The sequence below is a fragment of the Magnolia sinica genome, chromosome 9 (genome assembly GCF_029962835.1).
Source record: "Magnolia sinica isolate HGM2019 chromosome 9, MsV1, whole genome shotgun sequence".
NCBI lineage: Eukaryota > Viridiplantae > Streptophyta > Magnoliopsida > Magnoliales > Magnoliaceae > Magnolia > Magnolia sinica.
Window position 1 is genome coordinate 46,334,983 of NC_080581.1, and position 21,514 is coordinate 46,356,496.

At 39.2% G+C, this 21,514-nt stretch overlaps 1 protein-coding gene across 4 annotated transcripts in view; it reads right to left on the bottom strand.

Moving 5' to 3' along the window:
• Nucleotides 1-12,163: 12,163 nt before the first annotated feature.
• Nucleotides 12,164-21,514, bottom strand: part of LOC131255408 (alpha-N-acetylglucosaminidase-like) — a 169,818-nt gene continuing 160,467 nt past the window's right edge. For all 4 annotated transcript variants that reach the window (XM_058256113.1, XM_058256114.1, XM_058256112.1 and 1 more), the window contains 4 exons: nucleotides 20,144-20,388; nucleotides 12,931-13,168; nucleotides 12,767-12,845; nucleotides 12,164-12,662 (listed from right to left, as the gene is read on the bottom strand). In XM_058256113.1, the coding sequence (XP_058112096.1) occupies nucleotides 12,391-12,662; nucleotides 12,767-12,845; nucleotides 12,931-13,168; nucleotides 20,144-20,388 (834 nt within the window). In that variant the 3' untranslated portion in view covers nucleotides 12,164-12,390. The remainder of the gene's footprint in view (nucleotides 12,663-12,766; nucleotides 12,846-12,930; nucleotides 13,169-20,143; nucleotides 20,389-21,514) is intronic.

The following is a 21,514-nucleotide window of genomic DNA, read 5'->3' on the forward strand; positions in this document are numbered from 1 at the left end:
AAAATATCAGATTCACAAAATAGAGATCAAAGAATTACAAAAATAAATAAGCTATAAAAGAATTTAAAATTACTGGACTATAGCTTGATAATGACGGAGACTTTTCTCTCTCAAAGTGGAGGCTTTTTGTGGCTTTTCTGAATGAATTAGAATGAGAAAAGACTTCTATTTATAGGCTAAAAAATATTTCCTTTGATTGGTCTAAGGTCTCCTTCGACTAGTCTAAGAATCAACCAAATTTCAAATTTTTCGGCGCGATCGGATAAAACCGACCTTTGACTGGTCAAGCAAAGCCTTCGACTGGTCGAGGGATCATGAAATAGGTTGCTGGAGTTCAAGTCGAGCTCGCCAAGATTGGTCGAGCAAAGCCTTCGACTAGTTGAGGAACTACTAGAAAAACTCTGAATTTGAGTTTGAATCTTGGACTGGTCGAACCAGAGCCTGGACTAGTCGAACTTAGGCTTAGATTCGTCGAATTTAAACCTAACCAAAGTACAAAAACCCATGTATGATTAGCATATGAAAAGACCTAAGTCTAGGGTCTTTCTAGGGTCAGTTATACCTAAAATTATTGGACATTGAGGTATATACATTGAAATTACTACTCGAATCTTCAGTAACGTTCAGTAGATCTTCTACTTGAAGTAAACTTGAAATAGTAGCTTGATCTTGAACTTGAAGTAGAAGTAAATCTCAAAATTGTAATACTATCTTCATGTCTTGCACTTTCAAATTTCATATGATGATATTGAAAGTAAACTTTCCATCTTGTTTCACATGAAGGTAAACTTTCCATCACATGAATAAGTCACATTCTAAACTGTTTTGTCTCATCGAAATTTGACAAGTAAGGGTACTTTATACATCACAACACTTATAGAGTGTACGTTAGGGTCCTTGTGTAGGGTTGTAAAGGTTAGAGGTGAACCTAATTTAAAGCCTGTAATAGTGAAATCTGATATACTTATGGGTTGAGTGCATTCGCCGAGAGCGGAATAGGAAAAGTGAACCACTATACCTGTGGGATTCTTATTTAAGAACTTGTTTAATTATGCTTACGTGGTGAATGTTTAATTATACATATGTGGTGAATGTTTAAGCACTTGATTCCATGTTCATAACCTTCTTCCTAAGCCTCTAAATCAATTAATTCCAAGTTATTTTCCTTAGATTAACTATATGGCCCGTATCCTAGTCAGTGACCCGCTACCTATAATCGGTATTTGTGCATGACCCTAAGTCACATCCTGTAAATCTAAGTCGACTCGACCTGAGACTTTTACCATTACGACCGCGTCATCGCCGTGGTTCCAACGCCGTGACTTGCGCATTGATGCGATATCCAGGCTAGGAGTTGTGGGCCCGTGTTTAATTCAAGAAAACGCCACGCGTTGTAAATCACTAGAGAATCTCTATAATCCATCACATCAATCAATCAATCACAAGTCAAGTACATCCCATCACTCATCCATACCTCTCTCTCCACCAAGTCAAATGAACCCATACCTAGCCATTCCTTTCTTACCAACAAGTCAAGGCAACCCATACCTCATGCCACCTCATGCCCCTAAAAGTCAAGAAAGCACATACCTTTCATGTCACCTCCTCTTACAACATCCACTTTTCCTCTCATTCTCTTTACCATTTCTAAGCAACCAAGAGAGAGCCAACACCAAGCATTCCAAGCAGAGAAAATAACCAACTGTGTGGCCCACTTCCTACCCCAAAACTCTCAATTCAACCCTTCCATTCTCATCTTCTACCATTAAAGGTTGAGCTTAGGAGCTAAGGAAGCTAAGGAACCAAGAAGATTAGCAATCGGTGGGTGATTTGTAGGATTAGATTGTATTTTTTATGATGGGCTAAGTGGGGCCTACCGATTAATGGTATGGATCTCACTTTGGACCCTAGGTGTGGCCGATGGCCCACCATGATTCATATGATCATCCCATGATGGGGCCATTTTTCATGGACCCCATTATGATGTTTATTTTCCCATTGAGAAAGGTTATCCACGCACCACTGTCCGCTAAGGGCCCACCTTGCTGCCCATTTTCAGGTGCGCCTGGACGGAAGGGTAAGACACTAATATCGGCTTGATTGAGAGTAGGGCGGCCCACCCATCTGTGGACTGCACCTTGATGTATGTGTAGCATCCACGTTGTTTGTCTAGTGGCCTGGAATGATCATCCAGCGGTCTGGATGAAGGGGAAATATAAATATCAGCTTGATGCATACGTGTGGCCCACTGGACGTGGGACCACCTTAATTTAAGTGTTTTATCCACCGTCCATCCTGGACAATGGGAACCCACCTCAATATATGTTTATTCACGCCATCTGTCCGTGGATCCCATCCACATGGCCCACCACCATGCATGTGTGAGATCCACACCGTCCAGCAAGGACGGTGGGTCCCACCAATGTGAGTGTTTTATCTATCCGTCCGTCCTGGTGGGCCACATGTGGGACCCACCTAATGTGGAATCGGATTGGCAGGTGTACCTCACACCTAGCTACATAGCTGCTGTATTAACGTCAGCAAGCTCTGTGGGTCCCACCATTTATATAGTTGTTGTGCTAACGTCAGCAAAATCTGTGGATCCCACCAGCTACATACCTGTTAGATTGACGTCAGCAAGTCCTGTGGGCCTGACCATGATGTATGCATTGATCCACACCATTCAACGAGTGGAATGCTGCTGGACCATCTATCCTGCAGCTGCAGCGGCCCACCTTAATGTAGGTATTGTATCCACACCGTCCATCCTATTTCCAGATCATTTTAAGGCCTAAGCCTCAACGGCCAGGCCTAGCTAGCGATCAGCAGGTTCACCTGCTGGTGGACCAGCTGGGCCGAGACCCACCATGATATATTTGTTTTCTCCTTACCGTCCATCAACTATTTAAGGCCCATGGGATGTAATTGCGATGAATTTAAGGCTCATGGGATGTGGCCCAAGGTGATGTACATGAGGCCCATGTTTGAGGCCCAATTTTGATGTATTTGAGGCCTGTATATGAGGCCCATTATGATGTGTTTGAGGCCCAGGTGGTGAGGCCCATGGTGATGTATTTGAGGCCCATTGTGATGTATATGTGGCCCGCGTATGATGCCTAATGTGATGTATGTGGGCCCATTGCAATTGTATGAGGTCTGCCATGATGTAAGTGTTCTATATACACTGTCTATCCATTTTATGCCATGGACTGCCGCCGCCTTATGTAGGCCTACCATGTATGAGTGATGTGTACATGTGACCCATCCATTTCCTAGGTATTTGGAAGGCCGAGGGCCCCATTACGATTCTAATTTCTAAATGGACCGCACCTTAGGACAATGGTGGTTAAATGTCCACCGTTGTAAGCTTTCTTAGGGCCCATTGTTAAGCCCACTTCCAGCCTTACCCAGTGGGCTAACCCAAACTATTAGCCCCCACTTATGTTAGTAACACCCATTGGGCTAACCCAAACCGCTAGGCCCCCATTGATGATAATGCTTCCCACCATGATTGGTAGTAACCCAAACCTTGGAACCTACCTTTTTGTATAGTCATAAGAATCACCTCTTACCATAACTAAAAGAATATGTACTATCAGATTTGATACACCCACTGTTGGAGCTTATCTCGATTCGTGGATTAGATCCACCGTCCTTGCAAGGGACCCCGCCTTAGGACATACGATATTCTAATACCTTGAGTTATGATAGTCTAACATGGACCATTCCATATAAACTTCTATATGTCTAGTGGGGCGTAGTGTTCAGCCCCCACTCTTGTAAGTAACATACCAGTTAAGGCCAATCATCGCATGCTATATCTGATAATCATGCTAGTGTACTTAGTCTAGTAGGACACACTGAGAACATGCTGAGTATTGCATCATGATACATGCCCATATGTATCATTTGTATGCCTGTTATAATGGATGAATTGATCATAGCATATGTCATTGGGGTGAGACATTTATGGGACTCCTTGTGAGACGGAGTGCCCCACATGATCGTGTGGTATGCGCAGGACCGATGCATGACTGGATGATATGATTCATGCATCTCGCATTTGTGTGCCATGATCATTGTACGCCCTAGCGACATGAGGGTCGTGGCTTGTATAGGCACATCGTGGATGGCCGGATTAGATACTAGAAATATTTGGTTCTAGCACTGTGGGCACATATGATGTCCTTGGGTGAAAGTCGCAGAACCCTTTTGGTACCAGGAGATGCTCCAATGTCTAAACCGAGTGGATACGTGAGCGCACGAGTGCCGAATACCAGTAGGCCGCATCTCCCACTTTGTCGTGGTCGGTTGGAAGGGGGTGTGGCCTTATCCGCCAAAGTGAGGGGATTGTAAGCTAGGCTGAGCTTGACCAGCTCGTAAATGAGTCCACTATAGATGAGCCGGGTAGCTATTGGCAGACTACTAGTCAGGCGGATAGTATGGTCTCTTCCACTCGCTGGGCTGTACAGCTAGGGATGCGGCAGTCAGTGTGGAGTGTATTAGACCCCGATGATATTCCAGAGATGAGCTGTATTGTTATGTGGATTCAGATGAGGACCGGCATACTTGCGTTGCATCTCGCATATGACATTTGGCTATGTAGGCCTCGCATCGCATGGCCTCGGTATGGCCGACAACATTCATGTCTTGCATCGCATGGCCTTGGTATGGCCGATAACATTCATGTCGTGCATCACATAATCTTGGTACAGCTGATAGTATTCATGGACTTACCAGCATATTTCTGCATTACTCTGATATTGCATACTTGGCACTTGCCTTACGCACACACTTACACCACCCTCTAAGCTTCGTACGCTTATGCACAACCATTGCGTGTAGGTGGCATTGGATCATTGCAGCGCTGAGGCAAGAGCGCGTGGCAGATTATTTTGGAGCTTCTTGATCATCTTGTATTTCCCTTTCCACATTGTACTCAAATGATTTATTATAGTGGATATGTGGTGATATTGTTTTGTGACTTGGATATGCTTGTGGTTGCGCTCCATTGCAAAAAAAAAAAAAAACATACTGAAAATCTTCCTTGTAGGGTCCCAGGATCGAAATCTGGCATATGGGTGCCGGGAGCTGAGAATGGGGCACTACGGAGGCTATCGGCAATTGGAAATTCTGTGAGCTCGGTTTCTGAGTTTGGGGCATGACATTAATACTCTAATGAGGATTTCAACCTCCAATTTTGAAATGTGCTTGAACTATACCATTTTCTATAGATTAGACCCAACCCTATTGGTAAATCCTTTTTCTAAATCCTCAAGAAGATCCATCTAGGTGAATCCCCTTAGAATTACATGCTTCCATTAGTTATAATAGAGTCACCCAACCTCTCATCACCTTAGTCACCTCAAATGGAGCATCACATACAAGGTATTTGATCTTGGAGTTGAAGTATTTGCAATGTATCGGCATCAAGAATCAACTAATAAAAAAGGGAATTGATTGGAGCACAAAAATGCATCGATCAAGTAACCTAAGACGTCACATCAAAGGGGCTCAAATTAACAAGTGTCAATTAGTAAATCCATATTCTCTTTCCTTATATAGGATTGATGGTAAGAGTATGTGACCTAAACTCAATAGGTTCTTGTATTGGACCTAGGCTCTTGTGTAGGGCCGAATTTATTAGACATTGGCGTGTACGTGTTAATCTCTATAGGAGCCTCCGACGGAAGTAAATATAATGCCTTGGATTAGGACCGAGATTGTTGGTTAGTCAATAAAAAAAACCAACTAAAGTCTCTTACGGGTGCTTCCAGCAAAAGTGTATACTAGGTCCTTGTGTAGGACTGTAAATGTTAGAAGTGAACCTAATTTAAAATCTCCAATAGTAAAATTTGATACACTCATGGAAAGTGCATCCACCGGGAGTAGAGTTGGAAAACCAAACCACTGTACATGCTTGTGTTTGGGATTGTCATTTGTGCACTTTTCTAATTATGCTTATTTGACTGATTAGTGAATAATATGTATGCATGATTAGATGAACGTTAGGAGTTGATAGTTAGCACATCTCACACACACATGTACACTATCATTTATAAAATAATTGCTTCATTAGCAAATCTATTGTAGTATTTATGAGTGGACCTACTATTGGCGTGGAAGCCTTAGTGTTAAATTACCTTGATTAGTTTAATTGGCGTATTAGTTTTAGTAAGTAATTGAGTTTTAAAAGGCATAAATTTTAATTGTTCCTAATCACCCCCCCCCCCCCAAAGGACAACCATTCAGTTCATAGTTCTGCACAGCTTCAACGCGTATAACCCGTGGCCTACTATCAGACAAAATTTCAAACCTTATTTGTCGGATTAAGCCTCATTGATGTGTCTTGCTTGATACTTATCTTCACTTCTTAAATTCGCTTCTCTTGTGCTCCCTTTATCTTTAAAGTTGGTCTTCTTCTACTCCCTTGAATCGGGTACCATGCACTTAATGCTCCAATAAGGCTACCAAAGTAACAGGAGAGATGTTGAATCTCCTACAACTATGGAATAATTAGTTTCAAAATAGGGATTTACTTAGATGGATACTTTAGAGGTTGATAGATATTAGGATTTACCTATGGGATTTATGTCTACAGTCTAGAAAAGGCTTGGGATCATGTTCTTCTTGTAATGGAGCTTTGAAATGCTCATTAGCATGAAAAATCAATAAAAAGAAAACATAAATCTCTTTGTGATAGAGCCTAGGAGCGTTGGTAGAGCTTAGTATATATTAGGGTCTCTAAAACAACAAACTCCATCCTTTTCTCAAAGATCCGATTGCAAAATGCATTGAAAAAAACTCCAACGGATCTATAACAATTAGCATTGATCGATCAAGAGATACTTCGATCGATCGAACTTAATTTGATTAAAAGACAGAAAACTCACTGAACACTTTTGCACACATTCGATATATCGAACTTAATATGATGAACGATCGAAGATCAATCCAAAACAGGGCAGAAGCTTGCTAGATGTTGTTGCACATCTTTGATCGATCGAGTGAAGGGCCTTCGATCAATCGAGATTGATTAAAGGTTTCCTTGATTGATCGAACATCGATCGAACTTGTGCATTTTTATTCTCATTTTATCTATGCACTTTGCATATGAATCCCACTATTTGATAATCACCTAATTATCTTGAACTTCTTACGAGTGACTAAACTTCTTATGAGTGGCCTCACAACCAATTCTAGTAGGGTCATATATGGTCAATTTTATGTATCAGCCTATCTTGGCGCTTGGGATCAAAATTGTTTGATTGGAATTGAGCCACACAGCCAATTCTAGCACATCCACGTATATCACAGGTGACCGAATTTGAAATCGACAGGCAACACTAATGACATATGGATGCACATGTTCATATGCATGATAGGGGAAAATTTATGGCCGTCGTGACAGATATGGAGACTAGAGAGCCTCACAGCGTGTGGATGCAGTCAGATTGAAACAGTTCCATCAGAAATAAGCCAATTCCATTCATCCGGTGGGCCGCAGATTGAGCAACCAGTATGAAAACCAACCAAACTCCCATGCATTCCCCTCACATCTGTGAAATGCGGGCAGCTCCGATACGATCACAGGCACATGTAAGACCATGGCACAAGAAAAAGGCCGATCAGATAACATTGTTAATAATAATAATAATAATAATAATAATAATAAAAGAGGCACTCACGTGACATAAATGGAAAAGACGTGGTACAGCCAATCACCAATCTGGACTGTCCATTCATTCATACCACTATGGGCAGGCCATGGTACAAAAATCACACCCACATATCAATTGCACAGAAATTGGACAATTGTGATTAGGCAAAAGACGGTCAGGCAAACCATCGACTTGGAACATCATGAATTACTTTCCACTCCAAAACATAGTTAAAAAAATCAAAAGAAAATATCCAGCTGTGTAGTTTCAACACTGAGGTCTTGGCATCAATTCTCGTGGGGGTGGCTAACAGTGAAGTGTGAACTGACAGTGGGGGTGTACTAACAAGCTAACTGAAAAAAGAAAAAAAGACTTGATAATTAAAAATTAAAGTAGGATTAAATTTTTATTAACTAATAAATACACAAAAGAGAATTTAAGAATAAAAAATAGGTGAATAAAATTGCAGACCAACAATGCATTTTGGTGATTGACGCTAGAGTCATCTTTTTAAGGGAGTTCAAATCCCACCCTTCACACACACACACATGGAAATAATTCTATGCGTTCGGCCTCATGAGAACTTCCCATGAGGTCGAGCTGTGTGGGTCTTATCGTGATGTGTGTCGAACATCTACCCCATCAGTCACATGCACCATTCCATGGTGGGCCTCGGGCTTAAAAATTAAGTAAATCCATGACTTGTGTGGGCCACACTACATAAAAAAGTTGAGAGGGGTTACCCTCCCATTAAAACATTCATAATCATTTTTTGTTTGGGCCCGCAGAGATGTGGTTCACAAATCAAGCCCATCCATTATGTGTGTCCCACTTGTGGGATGAGGGGTCAGACCAAGTTTCAGACGCATCCAAGTTTCAGGTGGGCTCCACCAAGTGCTTTTATATGTTTTAGGCATGTCTTCACATGATTTTAGATGGTATGGCCCACCTGAGTTCTGTATATGGCTGATTTTTGGGACATCACATAATTTAAAGGGGACCCATCAAAATGCATGGTATTGATGTTCGACACACATCATGGTGGGCCCCACATAGCTTGACCTCATGGTAAGTACTTCCCATGAGGTCGACCGCATAAAACCATTTCCCATATATATATATATATATATGAGTTTTTTCTCAGTGTAAACTTCACCTTTAACCCACTAGCTTTTTTGAACTACTCAAACTTTACTTTTTAATTATAAACTTTAAGGTTTTTATTGGACGAGAATACCCCTGCAATTACAAACCTGTTTTTTGAAATCTTCTCCTCTTTATACGATAATACCCTTTTACCAAAAATTCATTTTTAAAAATCATCTCCTCTTCATAAGGGAATACCCTTCCACCAAAAATCCATTTTTTAAAATCTTATATTCTTTTCATGCGAGAATACCCTTCTACTAAAAACTCATTTTCTGAAATCTTCTTCTCTTCATACGAGAATACCCTTATACCAAAAACTCATTTTCTAAAATCTTCTATTCTCTTCTTATTTCATCCTGAAATTTTATTATTTCCATTTCTAAAGTTTAGATCTTTTTTACAGGAGAGAATACATATGCTACCACAAATCGTTATTTATTTATTTATTTCAAGGAATGATAAAAATGGTGCCTCCATCGAAGAAGCTACACATTACAGCTATATCTGAACAAATTTCCCTAAACCTTAAAAAATTTGCACTTGGATGAGTTCTCGGTCAATTTCATCGAGTTATGGGTCAACTTGCCCGAGTTTTCAATGAAATTTCTCGAGTGTTGTCGGTGAAATTGACCGAGAACTTGTTAAAATTGACAAAGGATTTGGAGAAATTGACCAATAACTCATGTAAATGACTGCGAAGTCGCTGAAATTAACCGAGAACTCGTTAAAATTCACCGAGAACTTCGTCAATTTCAGCGAGTTCTCAATCAATTTCACTGAGTACTTAGTCAATTTCACCGAGTTCTTGGACAATTTTAGTTTGTTCTCGGTGAATTTTTCCGAGTTCTCGGTCAATTTCATTGACTTCTTGGTCAGTTTGCTCGAGTTGTAGGTCATTTTTCTTGAGTTCTCAGTCAATTTTCCCAAATTCTCGATCAAATTTCCCGAGTTCTTGGTCATTTTTAGCGAGTTCTCGGTCAATTTTCCTAGGTTCTCGTTCAATTTTACCAAGTTTTCGGTCAATTTCACAGAGAACTTCGACAAATGGACCGAGAAGTCGTTAAAATTGACTAAGAACTCAAGAAATTTGACCGAGAACTTGGAAAAATTGACTAAGAACTCAATGAAATTGACCGAGAACTCGGGTAAATTGACTAAGAACTCTCTAAAATTGACCAAGAACTAGGGCAACTCACACCATACTCGATGAATTTTCACCTTCTACTCGATCCATTTGAAAATTTCACCAAGAACTCGATGAAATTGATTGAGAACTCTCCAAAATTGACCAAGAACTCGGGCAACTCACACTATACTTAATGAATTTTCACCTTCTACTCAATCCATTTGAAAATTTTATCGAGAACTTAGAAAAATTGACTAAGAACTCAGGCAAATTGACTGAGAACTTTCCAAAATTGACCGAGAACTTGGGCAACTCACACTATACTTGATGAATTTTCACCTTCTACTCGGTCCATTTGAACTATTGAATTATTTGTAAATTTTCACACTATGCTTCACGAACTATTGAACTTTATTTTTGATATATTTTGTAATTCATCCTTGTAAATGATGAGTTTCCGTAGAAGGGAATTGATTTTGAAGTCCTAAACATGTCCTCCAAATTTTTATTAAACATGGTGATTTACTATCAAAAAGAGTAGTTTGGTGAAAAATGAGAGCATGTTAAATCTATTCAGGCAGTCCCCATTTTTTTATTTTTATTTTTACTACATGTTCCATCATTTAGATTTATAGGAGCTCTATTTCACGTACTTTTTATAAGATATAGAGGTGATCTTATATTTAAGACATCGGAAACCTTTGAAATTTACAGAGATGGACTTCACCTTTATAACATGACTTAATACTAGAGACCTTTGTATACCCAAAATTCAGCCTACTAAGAAGTCAATAAGAGAAAAGTACTTCAAAGAATGTCCAATCTTAAATAAACATTTTGAAGATGTGTTTGATAAAATAGTTGACAACAATAAGCTTGAAGATGTTGTAAATTTTGCGCTAATAATGTGTATAGAGTGGTTTGTTAGTGGAACTGACACCAAAATTATGTGCAACATAAAGCATATTGACCTAATCGATTCTTTAGAAGACTTTAGTAGCTATCCTTAATGTAGTTTAGCCTTTAAGACAATGGCTGAAGGGATTAAAGGTGTTGTGCATGCATCACATGGGATTCACTATAATGTTTACGGCTACATCTTTCATTTACAAGCACAGATTCTTTCCTTATTCCACATAACTAGAGCTTATATTAAACTATATTTTTTAACCTCATGCAATTTCATTGTAACAGATATGAGCCATAGAGAGAGTGTCGACCCTTAAAGAGTGTGTGATTCCATATGTTCCCTCCCAAATTTCATGCTTCATTCAATATTAAGGCTAGAAAGGTTAGAGGTACTACACAATATACCAAATATTCGAGAGTAAAGATGTAAGCCAATTTATTTTAAGATATTTAATCGCTTATTTTAACATATATGTTCTGTACATGAACATGAAACAAGTTCCTGTGCATACTGAAGTTGTCCTTACCTTGGAAACTGTCATTGAAGAATTGGAGACGGATGTCATTCGTTTGGCCCGTGATAAATTTCATGTAAGATGTCATGAATGTTTTTTCTCGATTAAAGATTATTAATTACTTTGATATATTATATCTCTGATATATACATTATTACATTTTGGAGGGCATTAAAGAACTGAGGGAGGAGGGGGAGAGGGAGAGGAAGAGGGTAAGGGATATTATTTAGGAAAAGAACTGAGGGGGGAGAGGGAAGAGTTGAAGAAGGAGAGGCAGGAGTTGAAGGATGAGAGGGAATGGTTGAAGAAGTAGACGGAAGAGTTGCAGAAAGGGAAGGAAGTATTGAAGAAGGAGAGGAAAGAGTTGAATGAGGGAGCGCAGTTCAAGAGGGAGAGTGAAGAGTTTTTGAAGGAGAATGAAGACTTTATGAAGGAGTTGAAGGAGAAGGAAGAGTTTTTAACAGATAAGGAAGTTATGAAAGAGGAGTTGAAGAACAAGAGGGAAGCAAAGGATATGGAAGATAAGGAGCAAGGGTATTTTCATCTACAAATAGTCAATCTCTACAGCATGGGTTTAGTCTTGAAAAGTAAAGTTTGCATAGTTTAGAAAAGCCGGTGGGTTAAAGGTGAAGTTTATAGTGAGAAATCTCTCTCTCTCTCTCTCTCTCTCTCTCTCTCTCTCTCTCTCTCTCTCTCTCTATATATATATATATATATATATATATATATATAAAATAAATTAAAAAGACTTGGTCTGAACCGAGTCAAGCTCGCCACCTACTTTCACAGAGAGACTGGCTTGATTTTTGGTTCAGGTCAAGCTAACCATCTGATCTATTGCTCAAAGAAAATGGACCCTTCATCATTCAAAAGGTACAGTACAGGCCAGTTTTTGGAAAACCCATCACCATGGGTCAGAGGCTCCAAAAGCAGAAAGCAGTACATTGCAGCAGTGCTAAAGTCCATGTTTGTTAAGAAAATACAGAAACTTTTATTGATCAGCAAGCAAGCTGTGATATGGACCGCATCTTTACTTGAAAGATGCAAAATGAGCCATATCAGCAGCATTGCGCAGGTACTTGTCATATAATAATTGGGAGGTGCTCAAAGCATCTCCAGCAGCTTTAACTGGGAATGCCTTGCTGCTTTTCTGCCACTTATTTGTGAGCATTATCCACTCCCTTCTCCAAGCCTCCAAGGGAAAAGCTTCTCCCTTCTCCAGACCCTCCACCATATATCTGAAATATATAGCTGCTCGAGGGCCATAATAATCATTCACAAGTCCGCTCCAGTACTTGTTTCCTGGGACAAAACAAAAGGAGAGAGAAATAACCAATAGTCACCCCAACAATTTCAAGCAAAACCAACCTTCTGTGGGCCTAGAAATTGTGATCTGCAGCACTTACCATAGTCACGAAGCAGACTAGCTTCAACCTCAGTGTTGTCAAACCACATAGTTACTTGAGTCCTTGCATTCCACTCGAACTATAACACACAAACCCAAAGAACAATTTCAATCATACAATTATTAATGGCCATCAATTGGGAACAAAAACAGAATGATTCTAACCTGTTTCTCCTGTTCTGAGTCTTCGGCAAGTTGCTTTGCACTTTCTAACCATGGCCCAAGCAGAAATCCATCGTGGCAAGCTAAAAGCATGTCCATATCTCTGATGAGATCAAGGTAGTGCTGGCTGTAGATGATGACCCCATGGGCGTTGTTCTTCTGGTAGGCTTCTACAACCTTCAAGAACACTTGATTTGCATATTTTGCCAAAGCTTGTCGTGTGAGGTCAACGAGATCATACCTAAGGTAAGGGAAATGACATGAGGATGTAAATTTAGGGTTATTCACATGGCAATCATAAAAGGCAAAAAAAGGTTATTTACATAACACGTGATTAACTATTACAAGCAGAAAAAACAGCCTGTTATTCTAACCATGGGAGCTGTGTTTGAACTATAATATTGCCACTTGTGGGCATTGTAGGTGGTAGTAGTCGATAATAGCATCTACATACATTTGTCAATTTGTATTGTTTCCATAACTAATACTTATATAGATCAGTGGATAGACAGCAGTGTCTGTTAGATTAGAGGACGAAACAACGTCTTAAATTTTGTTGGCTAAAGGTTTGTGCAAGTTTATGAGATTCTGCATAGGATCATGGTTCTAAGTTAATGAGAAATGCATATTGTTTTCAAATCTTGGATAGGCAGTGGAAAACATTTTAAGGTGAGGAACTAAGAGGAATGCTCAAATTTTTAGCATTGGAGCTTCAGTGATCTAAAGTTTAATATATTGTTCTCACCCAGTGTTTGAAATATCGATACTATCGGCCGATATATCAGCCGATATTATCGTTATCGCACCACTGCGAGACGATACACCCCCGATAACCCCCGGAAGATACCAAAAAATCCCAAATTCAAATGTCGGCCGATATATCACACGATATATCGACGATATCGCGCGATTTCGCCTCCATTATTGTCGAAGACAAATGCATAGACAGTCACGGGTGGATTGGAGGGGACTCACGAGTCCCACTATAGCTAACCACCCACAAACACCATAAAAATCGGATCCACGTTGTGGAGAATAAAAAAAAAATGAATTAGAAAAAAATAATAATAATAAATCGGAGAGTACCTGGCTGTAGCGGTGATCGGAGGTGGGCCATTCGACAGGTAAGTAGGATTTTCTTGCCATTTTCTTCAACTTCCCTCTTTCTCAGAGATTCCGATGAGGAATCAGGCCGGATCGACGAACCGTTCCTTCCGGAACGAGATTTGGGGGGAAGAGCCTTGCATGTGTGAAAGACTCGGATCGGACTGCGTGGATGGGGGTGAAAATGGAGAGGGAAAGTGAAAGAGAGGCGCGGGTGGGAAAATCGGATTGCGTACTGAGTAAACTTTGTAGGGCCCATTGTGCAGTTTGTTAGTTCATCCATGCCGTCCATCTGTTTTTCCGAATCATTTTATGGGTTGAGCCCAAAAATAAAGCATATCAAAATCTCAAGTAGATCGTACCGAAGGACCACCGTTGAAATATTTATAAGGCCCCCAATGATGTTTATTTGTCATCCAAACCATTCATAATATCACAAAGACATGGATGAATAGAAAAAACAAATATCATCTTGATCTAAAACTTCTGTGGGCCCCAAGAACTTTTCAACGGTAGACTTCAATTCAAATTGTTTCAGGTGGTGTGGTCCACTTGAGCTTTGGATATGATTAATTTTTCTTTTAAAGCCCTGAAATTATATGATAAAACGGATGGACGGATTTGATAAAATGCGTGAATGACAGTGGGCCCCACAATTTACTCAGTACATAGTGCGCAATCCGCTTCCGTGGATGGCTTGTCATGGTGTGTGGTGCGTTACTCAGTACGCTCTTATCGTACTCAGTAAACTCACTTGGGCCCACCTTTAATGTATGTGGTCCATCCACGCCGTCCATCCGTTTTCCCATCTAATTTAAGGGTTGATCCCAAATTTTATAAAAATCTAAGATCATACCACAGGAAACAGTGGTGATACTGATTTCCATTGTTGAAACCTTTCTCCACTGTTTTCTATGGTGGGGTCCACTCGAGCTCTGGATCTGACCCATTTTTTGGCTCATGCTATAAAATGATCTCTTCAAATGTATGGACGGTGTAGATAGAAAAAATACATCATGGTGGGACCCACGTAACTTGGCGACGTCTCGTGCCCTGTCAGTGACGGGCGTTCATACGAGATTGCGTACTCAGTACGCTCTTATTTTACTGAGTAAACTCTGTTGGGCCCACAGTGATTACACGTGGTTTATCCACGCCGTCCATCTGTTTTTACTGATCATTTTAGATGTTGAGCCCAAAATTGAACCATATCCACAACTCAAGTGGACCACATTACAGGAAACAATGTTGACTGAATGTTGACCATTAAAAACGTTGTGGGAGCCAAAAAAGCTTTAGATCAACCTAATATTTATTTTTTCCCTTCATCTAGGTCTTTAGGACCCAATCAACAGATTGGATGTCAAATAAACAATACAGTGGGCCTTATGAGGATTTTAATGGTGGATATCCAATCATTAATGTTTTCCTTTGGTGTGGTCCACCTGCGATTTATATCCCTATGATTTTTTGTATCAATCCCTAAAATGATCCATAGAAATGGATGAACGGAATGAATGGAACAAATACATTATGGTGGGGCCCACAGAGCACCGACCACCAGCCATGAGGCTGGTGTCAGGGGGACGCGGATTGCGTCCTACCCCTGCCCGGACGGTAATCCATCCGGGCATGCTTTGTGGGGCCCAAAGTGATGTAAGTGCTTTATCCACGTTGTTCATCCTTTTCTCATATTATTTTAAGGTAAGAGATAAAAACTTAAGCCGATCCACAACTCCAGTGGACCACATCAAAGGAAGCTGTAGTGATAATGACTCTCACCATTGAAACCTTTCTAAGGGTCACCATGATGTTTTTTTACCATCCAACCTATTAATAATATCGTGCAGACGTGGATGAAATGAAAACACAAATATCAGCACGATTCGAAACTTCTCCAGCTCCCAAGTTTTTAATGGTGGAAGTTAAATCCCCACTTTGTAGTCCACTTAAGCCATGGACCTGCCTCATTTTTTGTATCATAAATTAAAATGATCTGAGAAACTTTAGGACCCTATACAAAGGAAATTTATTATGTGCATCTTTTTTTTGAGATGTTATGATTTAAAAGTGTGTATTAAGGGCCTTTTTCCCGTGTCAGGGGGAGTAGCCAATCCGTCTCCCCGCGCGGAAGATACTGATGGGTTGCGTAGTTAGATTGGCTACTGAAGTGACGCACCAAGTGTTGTGGGGCCCACCATGATGTATGTGTTGTATCTACACTGTCCATACATTTGGGTATATCATATCAAGGCATGAGACAAAGAATGAGTCAGATCCAAATCTGGAGTGGACCCTACCAATGTAAAATGTATTGTTCATCTGATGATCCGTACATACAAAATATAAGCCTGATTAAATATTTATAAATGAATTGGTTGTGTTTTCATACATGACTATGATATATTTATAAATATCATGCATTCAATTTAAATATAGTTACATTAGTTCAGTTAAACATCGCATAGCTTAGGACCCTATACAAAGGAAATTTATTATGCGCATCTTTTTTTTGAGATGTTATGATTTAAAAGTGTGTACTAAGGGCCTTTTTAACAATTCCCAAAGTTTCATTAAAAAATTCAACCATTTTCCCAATGTTTCCCAAAAAGTGCGATAAACTATGCGATACAAACGATATATCCCATGTGATAACCGATACGTATCTGTATCCCAAGGGTGCGATACATTGTGCGATACCGATATTTCGAACACTAGTTTCATCTACATGGATTCACTGATGAGTTCATCATCCTCTAAGGCTATTTCTGGAGTATACAAGGATTCCTGACATGTGTCATCTCAGAAATCCTACTTTCTACCATTAAGTTGAACAAAAACAAATTCCCTTCAGTGGTCTTGGGCTGTCAAGATAGAGGAAAAGAAAAGTTAGTGTACATAGGTGGGTGCCTTACTGAGCCATCATCAGAAGATACCAAATATCGTGAATGGCAAGCTAACAATCTGTCGGATCTTGAACTGTGTATTCAGATAAGAATATCATGGCTCCATGCTACCAGTTACATCAAGATATTTCTTCTCTCAGACAAGGGGATAAATCGGTACCAAGTATTACACAAAGCTGCAGATCCTCTTGCACGAGAGATTTTTTAATTTTTTTTTCAAGATGTTGAATTTTACCATGCAAAAGATATTGATGCAGAAAAGAAATGAACATAATGGCAAAAGATATTGAACCTATCCATGCTGTGCTTCTGGAGGGGCAGACCATTCCCAACCATGTTTATGCCCTATTCTTAAGAAATGAACAATAGCAAAAGGTTATGGAAATCCCTGCAGCAGGTACATATAAATTTGCTCGTCTCCAAAGGGCCTATGGGTTGAGAATATATTTTTGACAATAATTTGAGCAGCTAGAATGGAAAAGTGAACTTTGATGGACGTGACCGAGGTAGAGGAGAGCATTTATCACTTGTTGCAAGCAATGGAATCATTTTATTGGATACCTGCTGGAAGCTTCAGGGAAGACCACCCTCTACTCCATGACGCAGTGCACAGACTGTCACCATGGAATCAGATAGAAAGATTAATACCAACTTTTTCTACCAACTGCCACTCGTCTGGTGAACTTGTTCAAGTTCTTCCTGTGGAGTATGAATCCATGCCTAAAAAATCACTAACCTTGGATTGAATAACCTTACCTTTGATGACCCCTCTACTGCAACCAATGTGCATCCAAGGTACACCCACTTTTACTCTACATGTCAGTTCTAGCCCTTGGGTGATTGACTTAGGAGTTACAAACCACATGGCTGGAATGTTAGATTCCTTCTTGTCCATCAGTCATGCATACATTGAGAAAGGAATGTGATCAGCTCTTTTCAACCGTTTCCTTTTGCAGTGGAATTCAGAAGTGTATGGCACATCAAGGCTTAAGTGGTGGACCACAAGGACAATAAGAGGTGGAGGCGTATCAATAAGATGTTTTGATTTTAGGGAGAAGGCCACACTTGGAAAAAAAAGTGACAATCTCGAAAAGTTTTTGACTTGTTGGATCATAACAACATTAACCAGTATTACATGATGAACACTCAACAGAGACGCATTTTATAACATGGCAATCAACATTTTGATGATTGGAACAAAAAAAAAAAACACACACACACACACACACACACACACACACAATTCCCAACACACTAGGAAACATAAGAAAGAGTGGCGAGTGTGTCAGTATAATCAAAATGGGGATTTCCCATCGAAAACTCATGAGATCAAGAAATTTATGAGATAATAAGCAATCAAAGTGACATTAGACCTAGATGACGTAGGTATATGTATTCTAAGAAGTGGAGAATAAGTCACATGAAGAAGATGACGATTCTTCCATTCACCCACACCGCGTGACTATGGAGTGTCTGGGCATGAAAACTACAATCTGATTCTCAAACTCAACCATTGTCGGACCTAAAAACCTTGAATATTTTTGTTGGGCTGATTAAAAACTGTGGAAAATTTAAAAAACTAAAGAACTTTATCACTCAATTTCATCATTTCTAATATGTTATGAAAACTGACATGTCTCAGGCGTACCATATAGTTATTGGGAAGTCTCAAGATACTCTAACACATTTCCATATGGAAGCTCTTCCAACTGTAGTCCATCATTAGTGTTCAATCCAAACGATATAATTGCACAATGATTATTAAGGAGACGTACCATACAATCATTGTTTGTAGTATTGGTATCATTACATGTATTGCTGGCTGGGGATACGGAAACACACATTGATATCGCCAATATTATCACTGATACCAGGAAATGTATCGCTGACTGAGGGAAAAATTGGGGAAACATGAGGAAATGGTGGAATTTCTCAATGAAACTTCAGGAGATGCTAAAGTACACAATTGCATACTTAGGAATCAAATAATTGCCAAAAAGATGCAAACATAATAAGTTTCTCTTTAATGGGCGTTTAAAAGCATGTAACACTGGCTCACGGAAACATTAGAGAAACATGGTGTGGAATTTTTTAATGATATCTTATGAGATGCTAAAATACACATATTTGCATATTTAAGAATCAAATAATAGTGAAAAAGATGCCTACTTGCATATGTAGGAATCAAATAATAAGTTTCCCTTTAATGAGGCCTAAAAGCATGTATCGTTGACTTAAGGAAACATTGGAGAAACATGGGGAAAATGGTGGATTCATCCAATCATCCATCTATGCATGCACACACATACATACATACAAACACATATGCATGATCTATCCATCCATCCATGCATGCGCGCGCGCACTCACACACATACACATCCATCTATCCAATCAACCATCTAACCATCCATCCATCCATCCATCCATGCATGCATATACACACGTACAAATATGCATTTCATCATACAACCATGCCCCCATAAAAGAATATATATTTTTTTTTAATAAACAGATTTTTAGTGATATTGATACCTTGGCGATATTATCAAAATATTGTCAATACATTGGCAATACAAGCGACACTTGGACTTTACATAGTTGAAAATATTAGCGATATCAATACATTGGTGATACATGATGCACCTAGAATTTACACAATTGAAAATATTGGTGATATCTATACATTGGCGTACTTAGCGATATACTGTTGATACCTGGAATTTTTTATACGACCATTGTTATTGGTATTGCTGAGTTGGAGATACGGACAATATTGGGGATACTCTGAACAATGCATACAATACAACAAATTTGGACAATAACAATTTTCAATACCTAGAAAGGAAAACATAAATACAATAGAGCACAAACAACAGATATGAACTTCTATTTTTAAGATAAAACACACTACGCATGCGCGTACACACGCACACAACAAACTCTCTCTCTCTCTCTCTCTCTCTCTCTTCTCATACACGTGCACGCACACACATCACACATGCACACAATGGATATCACTACCATGTAGAAGACTTCATCAATGAGGAAGACATCTAATGGGTTACAAGTATTTATGTAAACACCTATAAAAAATAAAAAATAAAAAAACCATGAAAGGTATGCTTGATATTTGTTAGCTAGTGTAACAATAGAACTAATATATTAACCATTAGAAGGCAGATGTAAAATCTGATAAAGCTGACCTGAAAGTATGACTTTCTGATAGTTCATTTGCACTTTCAAGGAAGAGCTTTAATGCACGTAAGACATCAGAAGTAGAATACCACAGATGTGGGCGATCAAAAGAATTGGCTATTTCCTTTAAAGAAGCTCTTCTTAATACTTCCTCACTATAATGCTGATGTATTCCGCTTGGAGATCTTTTTGAGATTGAAATAAGGGATGGATCAACATCTGGAAATGCTACAATGGTGTCCCTATTTTTGTCCTGTTCTCAGATAATAGGAAGAAAAAGAATCAATGAGAAAATGTCATCAACATTTGAGCTTGTTAATTGCAGCATCACAAACTAGGAACGAGGGTTGCAAGATCACAAATTTAGAATGAAGAGTACAAAGAGCCTGAGACATGAAAGAAAATGGGTAGTCTGGACTACTAGGTCGTCGTCATCATCTAAGCCTTATCCCAACTAATTGGTGTCAGTAACAGGTTCATATCCCAATTCTCAACATTCACAATAACATAATGCTAGAAAAGTTTATGTTGGTTTCCTATTGCTAATCATTTTCCTACATAACCATTCAATGGCAATTGGTTTTTGTTAATACATGACAATAGAGAAATAAAAGAGGGAAATGAACGAGATAAGAGTCATAGATAAACAGGGGATAAGAGGATGCAGTCTCCCTCTCACAAATGGTTTATTTATAATACATGATTACAAGGGACAAGAACAAAAATGAGAATAAGAGATAAGAATTACAACAAATGAAAATAATATCCTTCCACTATGGTGGTCTGCAGGAACACACAAAACCATAACTCTTTAGAACTTCTAACATACTACATTCTCAACACTCCCCATCACGAAGACAGTTTGCACATCACATCACTATTAAACTATAGTTTTCCTCATTATTGTTTTCCAAATCATCCCAAGATGAATCATCTACGGTAGGCATCATAACATAACTGTTCGATTATTGATATCCAGGCCATCATTGGATGGATCATCCATAGCAAACGCTGCAACATCATTGTTAGATTACTATTCCAATAATCATGGAATGGAACATCTAACAATAAGTGTTGCGATGTTACTATTAGATTATCACTTTCCCATCTCATGGAGATGATGACAATGCGATGATGGTGGTGTTGAGACGATGGCATGTTGTTGAAAATAATGGTGGGAACATAATGATAAAGATGATGGTGTAATAATAGGTTATTTCTAATCCCATTTTGTTACCATGTTAATACACGACATTAGAAAAGAGAAATGAAAGAGATACAGAGTAATGGAGAATGAGAGGATAAGAGGATACATTGTCCCTCTCACAAATGGTTTATTTTCAACATTACAAGAGATAAGAACAACTAAATGACAATAA